Source organism: Lygodium microphyllum, unplaced genomic scaffold (genome assembly GCF_053477565.2).
Source record: "Lygodium microphyllum isolate KBCC unplaced genomic scaffold, Lygodium_microphyllum_v1.1.10 scaffold_31, whole genome shotgun sequence".
NCBI lineage: Eukaryota > Viridiplantae > Streptophyta > Polypodiopsida > Schizaeales > Lygodiaceae > Lygodium > Lygodium microphyllum.
This window is the reverse complement of record NW_028229514.1, coordinates 16,510,359-16,528,018: the sequence shown is the minus strand read 5'-3', so window position 1 is coordinate 16,528,018 and position 17,660 is coordinate 16,510,359. Positions and strand designations below refer to the sequence as shown.

Genomic DNA, 17,660 nt, shown 5'->3' with positions numbered 1-17,660 from the left:
GAGAGAAAGAGAGAAAGAGGGAGAAGGAAAGCTTCTCACTGCCGCCGTCGCCATTTGCGAAAAAGAGGAGGAAGTGTACAGAGGGTGAAGAGGAGCCGCCATCACGAAGAGGAGCCGTTGAATCCATCCTTGGGCCTTTGCGGTGAACAGACACCCTAAATCCCCGTATCAAGCAGAAAAAATGAGCAAAACAAAAAAATAGAATCAGATAAGAACTTATTAAACCGACATCACACTCAAGTTGGTTGACCATCATCGACAAGAGGAACTAGACAAGACTCCACCGTTCCCATCCCCACAAAGCGTGTTCATTAAGTAGGGAAATGTGCAATCTAGGGGAAATAAATATAATGAAGGATTTATTTTAAGTAAATTATTAATAATAGGTGAAATTTTATTAGGTGATAAACCTTAAAAAGAAAATAGCAGTTCCTTGTTCTAATTAATTTAAAAATTATTAAGTTTGAAACTATGCTTTTAGCGCCACCGAACTTCAGAACTTGATTGAGGTTCTCTAAATGTAAATTCATTTATTAAAAATGAATTGTGTGTTGAGTTTTTTTTGTTAGTGCGTACTTTTTGGTGATGACTAGTTCATTTTTAATTAAAATTAAATGTGTCTGTAGTGCATGAAGCGTATGCTTAGTGAGCGGCACGTTGATTTTAATTTTAAAAATATGTGTATTTGCCACGGATGTGTGTGAAAATCATGGTGATCATGTTTCCTTTTAATAATTCATTGTGGGTTTTGCGATAGCAAAAATAAAAAAGAAAAGAAAAGAAATACTTGAGAGGGATGTGTATACAAGTACATTTTGAATGTCAGTTTTGTCAAAACCTTTGTCTCCTGGCAAGACAATGAATGTGAATAGAAGACAAGATAGGAAACAAGAGTAGGTGGCAAGCCTCTATTACTGCTGCAAATCGATCCATCCTCTATTTTTCTTGTCTAGGATGTAGGTGCTAAGGACCACCATGACTCTTGGCTGCAACTGTTTAACTACTTTACAACATAGAAGTCGGAAAACTGATGCAATTACATACCTTCTAAAAAATATGATTTTTTTTTTGCCCCCAAAAAAACCTATAAAAGAATAGCAAAAAACGAAGCTTATCACCTTGCAGATTCCTTCTTTTTCAAAGTTTGGTTGCAGTCTACTAGTGAGCCAGCCATAACCCAAAGAGCCTTGATAGGAGACCCTTTCTATGATTATGGTGACTGCACAATATAATCCAACAAGATGAAAAAGTTCGCCAACATAAGCTAAAAAAACTAAACACCATGGCAAATATTTATTAATAAATGGTGAAATGTTTTTTTTTCAGGTTTTCATTCAATGATGTCCAAGAAATGTGTTGAATTTGTTTCTACTATGTATATTTCGGTTTATTTGTCAATTTAGGATTGTTCTATGAACTTTTTCTCTTAATAAATTTGGATATTATTTTTGGATTGATATATATATATATTATTCACCAATGTGGGTTGAAAGCGAAGCACAAAGGTCCAATAGATTTTTCAAAATTTTTGAGAATTTGTCTAGCCATTTTTGAAGTGAAAAAGAAAATTTCAAAGAATTTACACATTAATTAAGGGTTTCTTATTCAATTAATTGGTTCCCAATCATACGGATGATCCAAAAATATAAAGAAAAAATGTTATGATTTTTTGAAATTTATTTGGATTTTTTTAAAATTTTAAACCATTTTTCAAGCATTTATGGATAAACTTTCATGAAATTAAAGGTTTTGAATGAATTTCTAAATTTTATTGACATTTTTAGCTAGGAAAAGTTTTGAAAATTTTCCAAAATTATTGAATTATTTTAGCATATATATATATATATATATATATATATATATATATATATATATATATGGTACTTTTATGGTTTTTTATGTATATTTGTAATATTTAATGTGTTTTTAAATTTTGAGAGATTTAAAAATTAAAAAAAACCCAAGAATGGGTTGCATGTCAAATGTGTGTGAACATCAACTAGCACGTCACCCCACAGAAAAATTGCACGCGCGTCCTCGCGTGTGAATAACCGCAATCACAAACACATAGCTCGAGGTGGAAACCCTCGCCCCCCCCCCCCCCCCCCCCCCCCGACCCCATGCAAACAAGGTCTAAGAATGCATACAGACCCACAACATAGACAAAGAGAGTGGCCATGCATGGAAGATTAAGTAAGAAACGCGGGGCCAACAATCGAGGGAGTAAGGTGAGGGAAAAGTTGTGGTAATGAAATAGGGGTAGGTTTTTAATTTGTTGTTTTTTTTTAATGATTTATTTTTAAAAAATAAAATTTTTGTGTGAGAATGTATGATGGTATTGAGTGTGTGATGGTGTAGGTGGGATTTGTTTGTTTACTACTTTGTAGTGTTGGTTTTTTTCTTTGCTTTTTTTTGTTTTTTTTTTGTGGTGGGTTAAAGAGGAGGTGGACGGTGATCCGTCATTTTTTTTGTTGTTATTAAATTAATGAATTTATTCATGTTTTTTTGTTTTTTTAATATGTGTATGTGTGTTATGGTTGGAGAAAATGGTTATGTGGTTGTTTATTTTATTTAAAATAAATGCAAAAGGGGGGGGGAGGGGGGGCGAGGGGGATATGTATTGGAGGGGTGGGCAAGGAGGTAGGGTAGAGTTGGGCGGGCAGGCGATCAATCGCCGCCTGGGGGGCAGCCATGTTGGAGCAGAGGGAAGGGAGGAGAGGAGGCACGGTGGGAGAGGAGGTATGAGGGAGGAGGTGCTCACCAACTGGCACTTTTGGGCGAATGGGGCAGCGGCACCTGTGTCAGCAGAGGACGGGCGACTAGAGCAACGTGGTGACTAGCACTTCCATGAAAGCGGGGCATCTGGCGAATAGGGTAGGTGCCAGCAAATAGGGTAGCCGTCAGGCAAATGGGGCGGGTGCTGGCGAAGGGGCCGGCTATCGGGCGAATGGTGTCATGACACTATGCGTTCGCCACTACGAACCTGGGGGCAGACTTTTTGCCAAGAATTTAAACACATTAGTCAACGTCATTAGGAATTTATTTTCCGTTGTGTGTGTCTTTTTGTTTGTATTTCACATGACGCATGAGCACATGTAGTTAGGCTAGGCACATTCTTTTCAGTGCACTCATAATTTTTTGTGTGGATATCGTTTGATTGGTTGCACATCACAGATTTGACATTGCATTTGATCTTGAATCGTGAGTGGATGAGTACGAAGTTCTATTCCAAAGCATATTTTTGCTAGGGCACATTGCCTCGAAAAAGATTCATATGAAGAGAATGTTCATTTTGAAGACTCCAAGGATTCGTACACCATAGTGGAGCTTATGAAGGAAGTATCAAGGACAAGTAATCACAGTATGGACATTGTTGAAATCATCTATTCTCAAGACAGGGAAAAGATTGGACTATAGGAGAAAGAAAGAGATGTAAATTGTGGTCACTCATTCAAGGACAACATTAGGAAGGGTTTATAAACCGAATCTCATGACATTTCCAGGGACTATACTCCTTCACAAGCTTTTAAGACACTCGTGATGTTCAATTTGACCAACTTACTGAAAAAGACCAACATTTTGATGTATCTTCAAGAATGTTTTGAGAGATCAAAGTTGCTACATCCAAATATGTCATTGATTATTCTTTAGTACAAACTGTGTGTTCCTACAATAAAAAAGGCTTCTCACATATGCTACATTCATGTGAATCTTGGAGCTAATGTCTGTGGTCAAAGTGCTTGCACATTAGAAAGTCCAAGTGGTGTTTTGATAAGTCGAAAAGAAGTAAAGAAGATGATGTATACAATGCAAAATCCATTATAAGGTTGTGATTGTCTAGTTGGATTGCAAATTCAGCGATGATATTTTACAAGCTTTTACATTTTCACTATACATAGTAGGATTGGTATTTGAGTGCACGACATTCATGGTGTATTTATTGATGTCAAGACTAAGAAAATATGAAAGAGTGTTTGGAAACAAAGCTACGTCTTTTCAGTAACCGTGTGACAATTCGAGGGTGTCGAGTTGGTTATAAAAGGATTGGGGTGACGAGGGTGGAGGAAGTCTCGATCGCGATTGCCAATCTGGATTGCTTGCCATGATTGCTTGGAGCTCCCTTCTATCATGGCATAGATAGCAGCGGTTGAAGAAGGCAAGAAGCGTAATTGTGGCTTGTAACTTGTGGTGAATGACCACTCGAAGTGATGCTCATGGTGGCCATATAGTCATGTGCATTGAAGAGTCCTAGACGAAAGCTGTTGTGAAGCTTTGGCCACCCGAGAAGGGGTTGGACATTTAGCTCAAGCTCACCATTGCTTATTGTTGTTAATTGCAGTTTGGACTTTTGAAGAAAAAATTGAGATGCAACAATCATCTTGTTTTGAGGACGACAACATTATTTTCTTCAAATAAGATGAAATTGCGGATAACATTGTCCTTAGACACCTATCCATATAGAAAAAAAGAGAAATTTTCTAGATACTTATCAAAGTATCTAGAAAAAGTCTCAACTAGTAAAAGTTGAACACTTTACAAGTTAGTGATATAGTAAAATATTCCTGTATAGGAATTTCAAAATTCTCTAGTTATCCATGTAGTGAAATTTTACTATATAAACAGACTAGTTAGAACTAATCATATGGTATTTTTTATTTATAAGAAAACTAGTTGCAATCATGTAAATAGTTTTAAGAATTACTATTATGATTAAAAATATAAATTAAAATAATAGAAAGAATTAAAAGTTGTTATCTTCATTAATAAAGAGGTCAATTCAAGATGCATATATCATCAATACTCAAAGGTTTATTGTGATTTTTTGTGACGTGAATTTTCTCTCTATAGAGTAACCAATCCACGAGAGCTTTTCTCATGGTTGGCAATGTTTGCTCATTGCGTCCTCCTAAAAAAGTAGGATCTCTCTTAATAACACCATATGTAGATTTTAAGGATGCATATAGCTCATCAATGGATTGGATGTCTAAATATTTGAGGAGAATGGTTTCTTGGTCTTCCTCTTCAAAGGCATTAGCAACCTGCATTTTAGAAATACAACATAGATTAGTGTGATACTACATCATAAGTTAATTAGCTACTCTATTGTCTTAATATTTGATAGCATTGAGTTACCGATGAAGTTCTTGATGGCAATTCTATATTAGAAGGATCCACACTTTTTGATGGCTCAACATGGTTGAGAGCCTATAGTATAGACAAGAAAATAAAGTTAACAAAATTAAATCATGCCACATTTAGTAAAAAGAAATGCAAAGAAGTACCTTAGATAACTTATTATTTTTAGCCTTACTCTCCTTTTGTTGTTGCTTGCTTTGCTGCATTTTCTCGCTCATCTTATCACAATAAGTTTGTAATTAGATATAATTTATTGAATGCATATATTAAATAAAAATATCAAGAGATGGCTAATCATACCTTTCGTACACGAAGACTTTTCCATGCTACTTCAACCTCCTTAGGATCTTGGATCATATCTTGTGGAAGAGAGTGTTCACTGCTATATGAACCCTATAATACAAGAAAAGTAAAACTTAAAATGAAATATCTTTTAATTTAAAAGTATAAAAAATTTAAGAATATATGTATATATTCCTTATACAGATGGAATTCCTTGTAGTAGCTCCATAAAACTATGATATGAGTTTAAATAGTCCTGAAACATATGTTAAGTGTTAGAGACAATCAAATGGAAAAAGACTACAAACCAAGGTATACTAACCATTTCCTTATTTTTTTGACATTTTTTGGAAGCAAAAATTGAAACAAGAGGCGGACCATCATTGTGAGATTCCAATTAGTACAAGCAAGAAAATTGAAGTCAATATTAAAAACTAAAAACTCCAAATATTAAAATATTTAAATGAGTGAACGATGTGTATACATGCATTGCACTATTCTCAGAAAAGATACATTGTTCTTCCACCATAAGTTGTGGATAATACACCTCATCACTTGTATCCTAAAATTTTAGAGAAAATATAATGAAAGCTAAATATATCTAAGAAACTTAAAGTGACTTGATTATAATAAAGATTAAGATAATAAAAATTATACAATAGAAAAAATTAAACTTGAGATGAAAATTGCAAATCTCATCGGTTTTTGTTGCATATCTACTTGCTCCAAGCTATGATTCTTCTATTAAAAAAATATAGTTGTGCCAATCAGTACCAATTTCTTATGTATATAATCTATGGTAAGAAAATTTTGATAAATAAGTATGCTTACCAAAGATATATCCACCAAATATGATCTTTTCCTCTTGAGTTTCTTTCTGAGATTTTGAGCAACAGAAAGATAGTACATATATATATCCTCCTTTTTCCAAAGGTAAGTAGCACCAGGAAACTCAAGGGGTAAAATTTGATCATAGTATTGATCTATGATCTCTAAAATTCTATGATTGTCATCTTTATTATTATGAAACCGCAAATCCTTGCCAATCTCATGGCTCTTGACCCAATTATACACTTTTCTGTTATTAGCACAATACTTAACACTTTGCGTATCTCGATAGTATTTTGGTAAAAATGGTTTTCCAAACTCATCTTGGTCTTCTCGACTAATCCTTTTAGGTGGTTTGAAAATCTGGTTATATGTAGGAGTCTTCATCAGAGATACATCCCCTATTTGTATACTCTTGATTTGCTTTTGAGGTGGCACCTGGACTCTTTTACTTTGTATTGAAACTGGTTTGCTCGTGCTCACTCTTTGTTTAGAACTATCATTCTTTGATTTCAATTCCTCAATTGTTTTTTGGAGAGTGATGATAGTTTGCATCATTGAATTTAGAGTTTGTTGATCTGGGGAGGCCATGAGACAAGCTAAAATTAAATCAAGAAACTATGTTAATATTCAACCAATAAAGAATCAATCAATCATATAAAAAGCATACAACAATGATCGCACTCTTTTTTTTCTCTCTCTCAATGATTTTAATGGGATTTTAAGTTTTAAAGAAAAACACCATACAACAATACAATATACAACTAACTATACAAACCATGAGACAAGCTAAAATCAAATAAGATATAAGGTAAAATCAAATTTACAACTTTATATGCTAGTATTCCTCAAACAAGAGATTATATACATACATTAATATTCTTCAAGCAAGAATTTTTCTCATTCTTTATAAAAAGAAATACCAATAATCACACATGCACACATGCACACCTACACACATACACACAAAGGTCCAACTACCTATACATGAGACATAACATGAGCTATATCCACAAGATACAGTCCTAATATACAAACACCCATAGATAAAGCATTATGATATACACAATGGGATAGCGATCAGATAATGTTGTCCATTATGACCAATGCTACTAGCACCCATTTGGATCTCCAAGAATGCAACACACACACACACTCTCTCTCTAAAGCAGTCAAGCTACATCACGTGATCTCCACACTATTGGAGCATCTATAGACTCTCCAATTGATAATGTTACTCTCCTTCTCTTTGTAACTTCAAAGTTTCACATTACCATGCTACGCAAGTTCCAATCCCTCCAAATATCTTCATCAATATCAATTCTCCATGTACTTCTATTATGATCACACTTCAACCATGACAATTTGCACATTTTTTCTTCATAATTTACCTCTCTTATCATTGCATGAATGTACTCCCCATCCATGTCATCATCATGTTTTCTTGCCAACACAATATCATATTTTTCTAACCAAGGAGGTATACAACCAACTGCCCCTATTTGTAATAATCTTGTTCTTTGAATTAGATCTTTTACCTCATATGCAACAAGTCTATTATGTAAAGGTAAAGGAACAAACTTATGCAATAAAGAACTCAATGGTCTTATGCAATCCCATGTAAATGGAATTCGTTGAGTTTGTAGTACACTCATTCCCATGATTGGATCTATAAGTAAGCATTCTTCATTTTCTTTTACAGTTATGCATTGCTTGTAATATTCTCCACTAAAAAATGTGTAATACTCTCCATCCCATTGAATGGAAAAAAATTTAGTGAGTCTTGCTTTCCAATGACCTATACTTTCTAACGTACTACAAAAAGTGTCAGTTTTAACCACGATGTCATCTGCGATCTTGTATATTTCTCCATTATAAAGAATTCTTCTATATGTGGTAACTAGATGTTCTACTAGTGCATTCTCTTGAAGACCAAGAAATTGCGCAATATATTTTTGCTCTTCTGATGAAAGGGGCCTACGTTCTCTTCTCTTTTTTGTGATTAAAATGCCTTTTTCACGCATCATTATGTTACAATGATATTGGGAATCATCTCTTTCAAAAAGTTTTCACATCTCCTTTGCCTTCTCAATTGAACAAACCTCCACAATGCCATTCTCATGAAATGAATAACAACACAGTGTCTGGTAATCAGTGAAAGCATAACCATCAGGTAAAACAAGATAGGCATGTACTTGGATAAGCATTCTTTCATGTGGCAAAAGACCATCTAGTTCCATTTCTAATAACTTAAATATTGAAGTGAAAAATTTCCTCTTATAATAATTTACATAAGATATTTTGTTAAAGCGATTATTAGTCTTTACCGCTATATATAATGCTATCATTCTGTCAAAGTCACAACACCAATACACATCATGCGATCCATGTCTCAATATGTCATCTAGTAGTTCTCCATTTCCTGCAACGTGTTCTAAGGGAGAAGAAGTAGCAGCAAAGGCTTCTTCCTTTCGAACTCTCCAAGCACAAAACAAAGTACGTACAACACCTAAACATTCTTTTGACCAACCAATACATCAACTATAACTATAGAAGGCATGTGCCATATCTATGAGCAACAAACCTAGGTTAAAAATTGACTTTAGTATCTCATCAACTATACCTAAAATATATGGTAAGCACCATTGGATGAACTTTTGGTTCTCTTCGGCCTTAAAGCTTTCATAGTACTTACTTGGATTACGAGGCCACTGTCCATGACGAATAGAGGGTGGAGAGAGCTTATAAGTCTTTTCACAACAAAAATCTATCATCTTTTTCTTTTCATTGGACATGGCTCTCATGAGTACTTGTATGTATTTTTGAAATGTATTTAGAGATAACACATGCATCGCATCATATACCAAGTCTATTGACAAGCTAAAACCATACAAATCATACAGTTTCCATAGAATAGACTCTCCAGCTAATCCTACAAGCTTTAGTTTTCCATCCTTTTCAGCTTGTGTGGATGCCCTCTTTGAACTTGATAAGGCATTAATCATTTCACCTATGGACCGTTGGGCTGGAGGATATCTTGCTTGATATCGACTACCATCGTAAAGGTAACATCCTTGGAATGAGGGATTAGTAGTATCAAGAGTAGGTTGGGCTTTGTCTCTACAAAAAAGGAATTGCCCACCATTTTTTAAGGATCCTATTTTGCATTGTGCAGGATGATCCCTTGTAACCATCATTAGCATTAATCCAACAACACAAAAGCTTGATTGTCCCATTGGATTTTCAAAAATCTTTACTACAGGGTAGTTGTATGACACTTGCATACCATTTATGTAAAGGTCTTGTAGCTCACTAATAAGTGGTCTTAAAAAAGTTTGACATACATCAGGAGTATTACGAATAAATTTAGAGCAACTAAAAGGTATGAATAAAATAGGAATAATGCCTAATATGGAACCCTTCCCACCATTAAGGACCTTAATTTCAACCACACCACAATCCTTTTGAGTGGTACGAGAGGCTTGGAAGCCATCCCAATGTAAAAGAAGTGCCAAGTTCAGAGGATCACCTCTACACATTTTCTTTTTACATTTGTTGAGATGTCGACATTTTTTACAAACAAAATTATACTCTTGCATCTCTTGATCAAAACCTTGTTCTAGAACTATTGAAAAACAAGACCTTGGAAAAGTTGAATATACTTTCCCACATGTAGGGTTGTTGCACGCAACAACCATCTCATACTCAGCATCAGGATTCCAAAAATCTTGATACTCACGACACTTTGTTCCATCCCAAAACTCGTTAATGAATTCTGGTTGCATGTGGATATCTTTCCCTAACCATATTGTTTTATGACGCCACATGCTTAGGAAATCATGACAAAGTGTCCTGGATCACACTAAAAGCTCTAACTGTTTCTTTAAAGGTAAATAATCAATAGCTAAAATTTCTCTCCTTGGTTTATTGCATTTTTTACACTTTTCACAACATTCAATACAATCGTGCTTTAGTATTCTTTTTCGCATATTTTGTTTGCAAGAACACAAGACTACATCTTTGGCATAATAATCCTCTTTAATAGGTGTAAGAAGTTCAATTTCATGATCATTGTTTTTACTTCCCATGCAAAACCTATAGCGCTCTGGTTGGACCATGCCAAGACCATGATACATAGAGTCAAGTTGCTCCCAAGATGTCTGGACTCTCACTCCATCGAGCATCTTCTCTTATGTACTAATTGATATTTGGTTCTCATCCCAAAGAGCTTGAAGCTCAATTATTTTTTGTATAGTTTGTTGATATAATGATGGCCCAGAAATAGATATGTGATTGTCTATAAAAGGATCTATTTGAGGAGACTCAGTATGGTTAATTGAGTTGTTGTCATGACTGAAGGGGGAACGTATAGAAGTATTGATAGTTTGATCATTGCCTTGTTCATGTTGCCTTTCATTAAAAGGAGTAAGACCAATTTGCATACTTAGTGCATCATATTTGGCCTTCAACTCCTGGTGCCTAAGAAATGTTTGTGGACCAACACTCCTCCCACCATTACAATATGCAAGGCAATCACACCACCTATGTCATCTATTTAAATCATCTATGTTAGTTTCACCACGCATTGGATATGATTCTTCGTGCCTTTGGTTCTCAAGATGTTCTCCTTGCACATTTGAGTCCCTTGGTTCACTAGGATGTGATCTTTCTAGAGAAGAATGCGTAATCCCAAGCATGTCATTTTTAGCATGTCTAAAATAAGTACTACAATTCACTAATTTCCAACCTTCAGTACTATGTGCACACTTATAGTTACATGTACATTTTCTTAATGTGCTTGTAGAAGAAGACATCCCTTACTTGAGTATCTTCAATCTTCAATCCAAGGTTGATGAAATTATGAGTTCCACAATTAAAACTCCAAGACTGCAAAAAAACCGGCCCATAACATAGTCTACATTAATAACATATTTTAGTTGCACAGTTAATATCATAGTCTATACTAGTTTAGCAATAGAGCATTATACTTCTTATAATACAACACGATACGTTACAATGGGGAAGGACATTGTTCTCATTGATTATGATATCTTAGGGAGCACTTGTGCCAACTCTTTGCCATACTATGTAACTATGTAAGGAGCATTTAATGCTTATGTATGTCGTAATCCCACATGCAATTGCATGTCTTGTAATTATACTTTTCAGCATTTAACTTTGATGTATTTTGTGCTATGCAAGATGTTTTCGAGGATCATGGTGCTAATGCCATTATAGCAAACTCTTGCAATCAATCACCATAGAAAACCTTGAAAAGTGTAAGATGGTACATTATCTTTCTTCTAGACCCAAAATACATAATGAGTTATCAATTTAATACACATACAAATTACATAGAGAAGACTTGCTTGATCAAGATAAATGACATAATGGCAAGTTTTTATCATCTTTTTAAAAATAATGCAGTATTTCATGTAATAAAAGAACAAAAAATTTAGCATGTACAAAGTGCCAATATATAGCTATTTCAAAAGGAATGTCCCTCTCAAACCTTTTTTAAGATTTTTAGAATCACAATGAAGTAGCAAGCTGACTGCCTCACCCACAAGGTCAAAGAAAAAGTGGACAAATGGAAAGGAGATCCATGTGAGTTGGTTGGGAGGAGTTGTAATAATAAAGGGTGTGCTTGCCTCTTTAATCACCTTTTCGACTATGATTTTGAACCTTAAGTCAAAACTCCTAGAATGCAATAGAGAGGGATTTTGCAGATTACTTATTGGGGGGGGGGGGGGGGGCAAGCCTTTAGGGAGAAGAGGTTAGAGATCTATCTCTTAGTCTTTAGTCAGGAATCTAGAAGGGGAAGGATGTTTAGGAATCCTTCAACTAGCTAACACACAATGAAGTAGAGAGGTGACTGGCTCACACACAAGGTCAAAGAAAAAGTGGACAAATGGAAAGGAGTCCCTAGGAACTGGTCAAAGAGGAGAGATATAATAATAAAGGTTATGCTTGCCTCTTTGATCACCTTTCTCGATGATGATTTTGAATCTAAGTCAAAACTCTTCGAATGTGTTGGAGAGGGATTTTGTGGACTTCCTATGGGGCAAGCATTTAGGGAGAAGAAACGAGACATCTATCTCTTGGGCTTTGGTCTAACGACTCCAAAAGTGGGAGGTTTGGGAATCCCTCAAATGGCTGATAGAGCTAAGGCTTGGATCTTTGGGTTGATCAAGAGGATGGAGGAGAACCGTCCTATTAAGACATTGGCTAAGTTTGGTTAAGATGAGAGGCTTGCCTCAAGAGGATGCCTATTGGATGGACCTCATTCTTTCCGGGTAGAGTCCAAGTGGGGCTCTAGAGCAACATACTTGTCAAAAGTAATGGTGGTTGTCATAGAGGAAGGTTTATGGGGGAGGGGTGTGAGTGTAAAGGAGGTGGTTGAGAGGTTCCCTGATTAGTGGAGTATATAGGAGGTATATTGTGACTCCTGAGGAGAGTGTAGTGAGTTGTATATAGAAGTCCAAGACCTATAGCAATAGTTTATTGTGACTCATGAGGAGAGTGTAGTGAGCTTGGTGCCATGGTCAACAAGTGAGAGACCTATAGCAATAGTTTATTCTAGACATTGCCAATTAGCAAGGGTGTGGTTCATTCCACATACACCCTTGAACTCCACATAAAGTACACATAAACTACATAGACTAGTACTTTGATTTTATTTTATTTTTGCTTACATACATATATCTAGAGCTACAAAAGCATCATAGATCCACCGTATATATATCCAAAGCTACATACATATATGCACCACACATCCACCATCCAAAGCTACAAAAGCATACCTGAAACTATAGGTCGAGGAAATTGTTGTAGCATTTATTTTATGAATCACTACACTAGCACAAGTACCTAATATACTGGAGTAAATCGTCTTTTATCCTTTATGAATATATCACTGCATCTTGCAAAAACATCAAAGGCAAAGTAATTAGTAGGAGACCCGATAAGGACAGATCAGATTAGATATGTATATTCATGTCTAGCAAGGCAAGCATGCCTTCCAGCACCAAATGCAATATCAAAAGCCACTTATAGAGAGACAGTATGTAACAAAATTAATCAATGGGTGTGTTGAAGTGGAGAAAACAAACTATGACTAGGCAGCACAAGGATGAATGACCTGCTACACACAGTTAGCTCCTAGTTTGAGGGATCAATGTCCATCCACATATCTTTACTTACCCAGTGGGAATGTGTGTTTACATTACAGGTCCATGACCCGTAGAGACAACAAACTCGTTGAAGTAACGTGGAACTGACAGGTCCATGAACAAATTAAGAGAAGCCAAGGATGAACATGCTTCGAGAGATGTTCACATTTACGAATTGGAGAAAAGACACTCCACATGCAACTGCGACATAGAAAGAGAGTGCAGAGAAGTAAGCACTACGAGTTAGAATCATGCGATGCCAAAAATGAGAGGAGCCTCCTGCACCGTACCTACCCACTTCACTAAATAGAACAGAGAACAAGGCAGCCACAACTAGCCGGTGTTAGGGTTGCCCTAAATTTGGTGAAGCAGTGGTAGAAGGACAGTGAGCGAAGGCATGCCAGGTTGCCTATCGACGGGTGGATGGAGGCTGGCCCTCGTTTGTGTTTGGCCTGCTTGTCCTTGTAATGGTCTTCCTATGTTGTTGGCATAAGAAGCATAGTGAGGTATACGATGAGGAAGCGGATGTTGTTTTAGATTCCCTACCTGGGCTTCCTAACAGGTTCTCTTACGAGGAACTACTGAAAATAACAAATGGTTTCCAACAGCAGTTGGGCAAAGGTGGGTTTGGGCCAGTTTATGCAGGGATGCTTCCCAATGGTACCAAAGTTGCAGTGAAGAAGCTTCAGAGTGTGAGGCAAGGGAACAAGGAGTTCAAATCAGAAGTGGCAATAATGGGAGGTATACACCATAACAATCTGCTTTGATTGATTGGTTTTTGTGCCCAGAAAGGGCAGAGGCTGCTTGTGTATGAATACATGGAGAACGGCTCTCTAGATGCATGGTTGTTTGGTGATACATGCAAGAAATCGCAGGTGACCTGGGAATTGAGGTGCAAGATAGCAGTAGGCACAGCACGAGGCCTTCGCTACTTGCACGAAAATTGTAGGGAGAAAATCATACATCTAGATATCAAACCGCAGAACATCCTACTTGGAGAGGGGTTTGAAGCCAAAGTTGCTGGTCTCCGCCTTTCAAGGTTCATAGACCGGAAAGAGACATGTAATGACGACCATGCGTGGCACTCCAGGCTATCTTGCTCCTGACTGGCTTACAAAAGGGTTGATTGATGAGAAGTGTGATGTCTACAGTTTCGGAATGCTTCCGATGGAGATCATCAGCAGTAGGAAAAATCTACATCATCCAGTGGAGTCCATGGAGGAAATCTATTACCCAGAGTGGGCTTTTTGGCAAGCACAAAGAGAAGATGAGAATCTAAGAAAGCTTTCAGATGCCATCATAGCGACTGAGGAGGACCTATTACACTTGAGGAGGATGATTAATACAGCTTTTACTTGTATCCTAGAAGATCCAGCATTGAGACCCTCCATGTACAAGGTGGTACTTATGCTGCAAGGTGTTGTCCCCATTGAGAAACTGGAGCTCTCAAGTTTGCACCAGGGTCTACTTTTTGCACTAAAAAACCCATCTTCCTGCACCAAGGCATGCATTGAACAAGCTGTGCAGGAAGTAATGGGGTCTCTTTCCCCTTCATTATGTCATGACAGCTCTACGCTTGTAAGTGGCCGATGATGGAAAGCACAAAATCTTGACATGCGAGCTAACTTTTTTCTAGTTGCTGCTTGTGATTTTACATGCAACCTGTATATTTGCAGAGTCTTCCATTACTTGAAGCAAGGGCATAGATGTAGCCTAATGAACTCTCATTTTATTTGATCCTCTGTCCGCATGAGATTGCAATCTATTTCAACAAACCAAATAAGGAAAATCCCTCTCGGAGGCATTGCACCTGTTCAAGCTCTCCAAGCTCTAATGCAAGAAACCCTAATAAGACCTCCTGCCAACACCAATGCCAAACGCCTATGACCAGAAAGTCTATACATGAAACCATATTAACCAGCATAACCCAATTAGCTTCCCATGTGCGATTGCTTCCAGTTTCCACCATTTTCAGGAGGGTACATAAATGCATAGGCTCACACAAGGAGAAAAGCCTTCCAATCACTCTTATCTAGTGCATAAAAGAGCTCTTCAAAGTGCCATCCTGCATAGGTATTGTAACCTGCATTTAAGGTCACACCTCAAGCAACGTGCTTTTGTCCATGGAAGCAATCACACCTCAAGTGCGAATACCAAAGAAATTTCATGCATATTCCATGGTTGAATGGAGTGCATCAACACTTTCCTCACTCCATCGTTCGTCAAGCCAACAATGATAAGGTGAAGGCAATCAAGAAACCGTCCCTACTCTTGCTTGCTGGGTTCTGTTTTCCCAACATGTACTTATACACTAGGGATCCATTAATCTCCTGGAATTATGATCTTCGCTCAACCTGCAATGGACTCCATTATTGATAGATACACATACAAGTAATAATCTTTCTTCCAAAATTCTTTGGGGTTGATCAGACGCACAAAATGAAGAAGGAAACCCTGTGTGCTCACCTAGAAGCTCGCGGCTTGCTGCGAATCAGTATCGAATTTTGGAGGAGATGGTTGCACTCATTATTTCTGCTATATAATGATCTGTTGTTGCTTGCAGCAGAATCAGAGAGCTTGCGTACGTAAACAGAGAAAAGAAGCCAAAGCACGCAGAACAAATATGGGAGCACGAATCACGATGGGAGGATGAGAGATTAGATAGAGGGGATGTACAGGAATTAGTACAAGAAAATGAAGAAAATATCCGTTGGCAGGAAACGGATAAGACACTTCTCTACAACGGAATACCTAAGAAAATGAGAAGAATGATTAACGTACCCTTAGAATCAAAATCCTCCCTTCTTCATAAGTAGGAATACCAATAGCAACCACCTTATTAAAGCAACCTTTTCAAAGGACCAAATTAAGCATGCCAAGCTTGTTTGTTGCTCTCACAACTAGCACTTAGAGAAAGGTTTTGAATCGAGCTACCATAAGGTAGAAAAAATCCAAAACCTGAGTTTGACTCCTACAAGAATGTGAAGCTTCTTTCAAAGTGATGAAGAATCATGACTTGAGCATGCATAGTGTGAAAACTATCTAATCCTATATTAAGAGTTTGCATCAATCCTTGCTCTCTGTCCCCTCTTCAGACACTTCAAGCACTCAATAATGCTAAGAAGTAATGACTTCGTAAGCTCAAGAAAGAAAGCACAAAGCCATGTACCCCTCCAATGTCTAACCGACCACGTTTGGCACGTATGGCTTCACTAAGACATCATATATTGTCATGACCTTGTGCCAAGCATTCTTGGCTTGATTTATTCCAAGTTTATAAAACTTCTTAAAGTGTTTAAAGAAGGATTCATGGCATCACTTCAACACTATCTATGTTGACTTTCCACCATATTTTCATTGATCTACAACAAGGCCATCATCATCCTTTGGTTCTTCAACTCTTTGGCATCTCATGCTTCAAGTACATAATGAGCTTGGCAAGAAATGGAGTCAAATTCACTTTGGAACAAGGTCATGCTATTAATGTTGTTTCTCAAGGCTAATCTGACCATTGGCTACCATTGTTTCTCAAGGCTTATCTAACCATTGGCTACCATGGGGAGACTTATGTGATTCTCTACATGTGACATTATTGATTGGAAAGCCTAGTATAACCTTGTGTTAGTTGCAATTCTAACTTTTGCAACTTGCAAAATCAACAAGTTTGGGAAGCTTGTTGCTCAAGCTAACACATGAGAATTTTATTTTAGACAATAGATTTGATGCTTGTTATCAAGAGCAATGTTTGCTACAAATTTCAGGGTCTATCTATGATATCTAGCTGGTAAGGTGTTCTAATGACTACTCCAACAAGTAGCATTTCTCAAATCTCAAATCTACAGCAATAAAGTAGCATAAGACCAACAATAGCATAACAAATCTGCGGCATAATGCTATCTTTGCCTTGCGAGTACAATTTTTACCCTTGTCATGGTAGCTAGCAATAGCCTCATTAACATGCACATGGTAAGACACCTTCACCAAATTTGTTAGTGGAAACTTTGTAGGACCCCCTGGTCAAGAAGATATACTACTACTTCTCTAACACCTATCTTGCCAACTCAAATGGTTCTTGACTGGACCTAATATACTCCCCATTAGTTATTTTGAATTGTTGGGAGAAAAAAGCTCTTCATTTATGAGAACTTATGAGTTTCCCTCAATGAGGATAAATCTAAAGTACTAAACTCATGCTCAAAGAAAACAAAAGATAAAGGATTACCTTGTGCAACATCTATGATC

The 17,660-nt window shown here is 36.9% G+C and overlaps 1 protein-coding gene and 1 pseudogene across 1 annotated transcript; one reads left to right on the top strand and one right to left on the bottom strand.

The window, feature by feature from the left end:
- Window positions 1-5,044: 5,044 nt before the first annotated feature.
- LOC148009361 (uncharacterized) lies at window positions 5,045-5,802 on the bottom strand. Its single transcript, XM_087673543.1, has 5 exons — window positions 5,797-5,802; window positions 5,621-5,674; window positions 5,437-5,529; window positions 5,283-5,354; window positions 5,045-5,205 (listed from the first exon to the last, which is right to left on the bottom strand). Exons 1-5 carry the CDS (start codon window positions 5,800-5,802, stop codon window positions 5,101-5,103), a joined length of 330 nt encoding a protein of 109 aa, XP_087529669.1. The 3' UTR covers window positions 5,045-5,100.
- A 7,731-nt stretch (window positions 5,803-13,533) lies between these two features.
- Window positions 13,534-15,124, top strand: LOC148009360 (G-type lectin S-receptor-like serine/threonine-protein kinase SD2-5 pseudogene; annotated as a pseudogene).
- The last annotated feature ends 2,536 nt before the right edge of the window (window positions 15,125-17,660 follow it).

Coding starts and splice junctions, on each gene's coding strand:
- LOC148009361 (XM_087673543.1), bottom strand. Junction 5,530..5,620: donor TACTACAAGGAATTCCATCT/GTATAAGGAATA, acceptor CTTGTATTATAG/GGTTCATATAGCAGTGAACA. Junction 5,206..5,282: donor AAAATAATAAGTTATCTAAG/GTACTTCTTTGC, acceptor TCTATACTATAG/GCTCTCAACCATGTTGAGCC.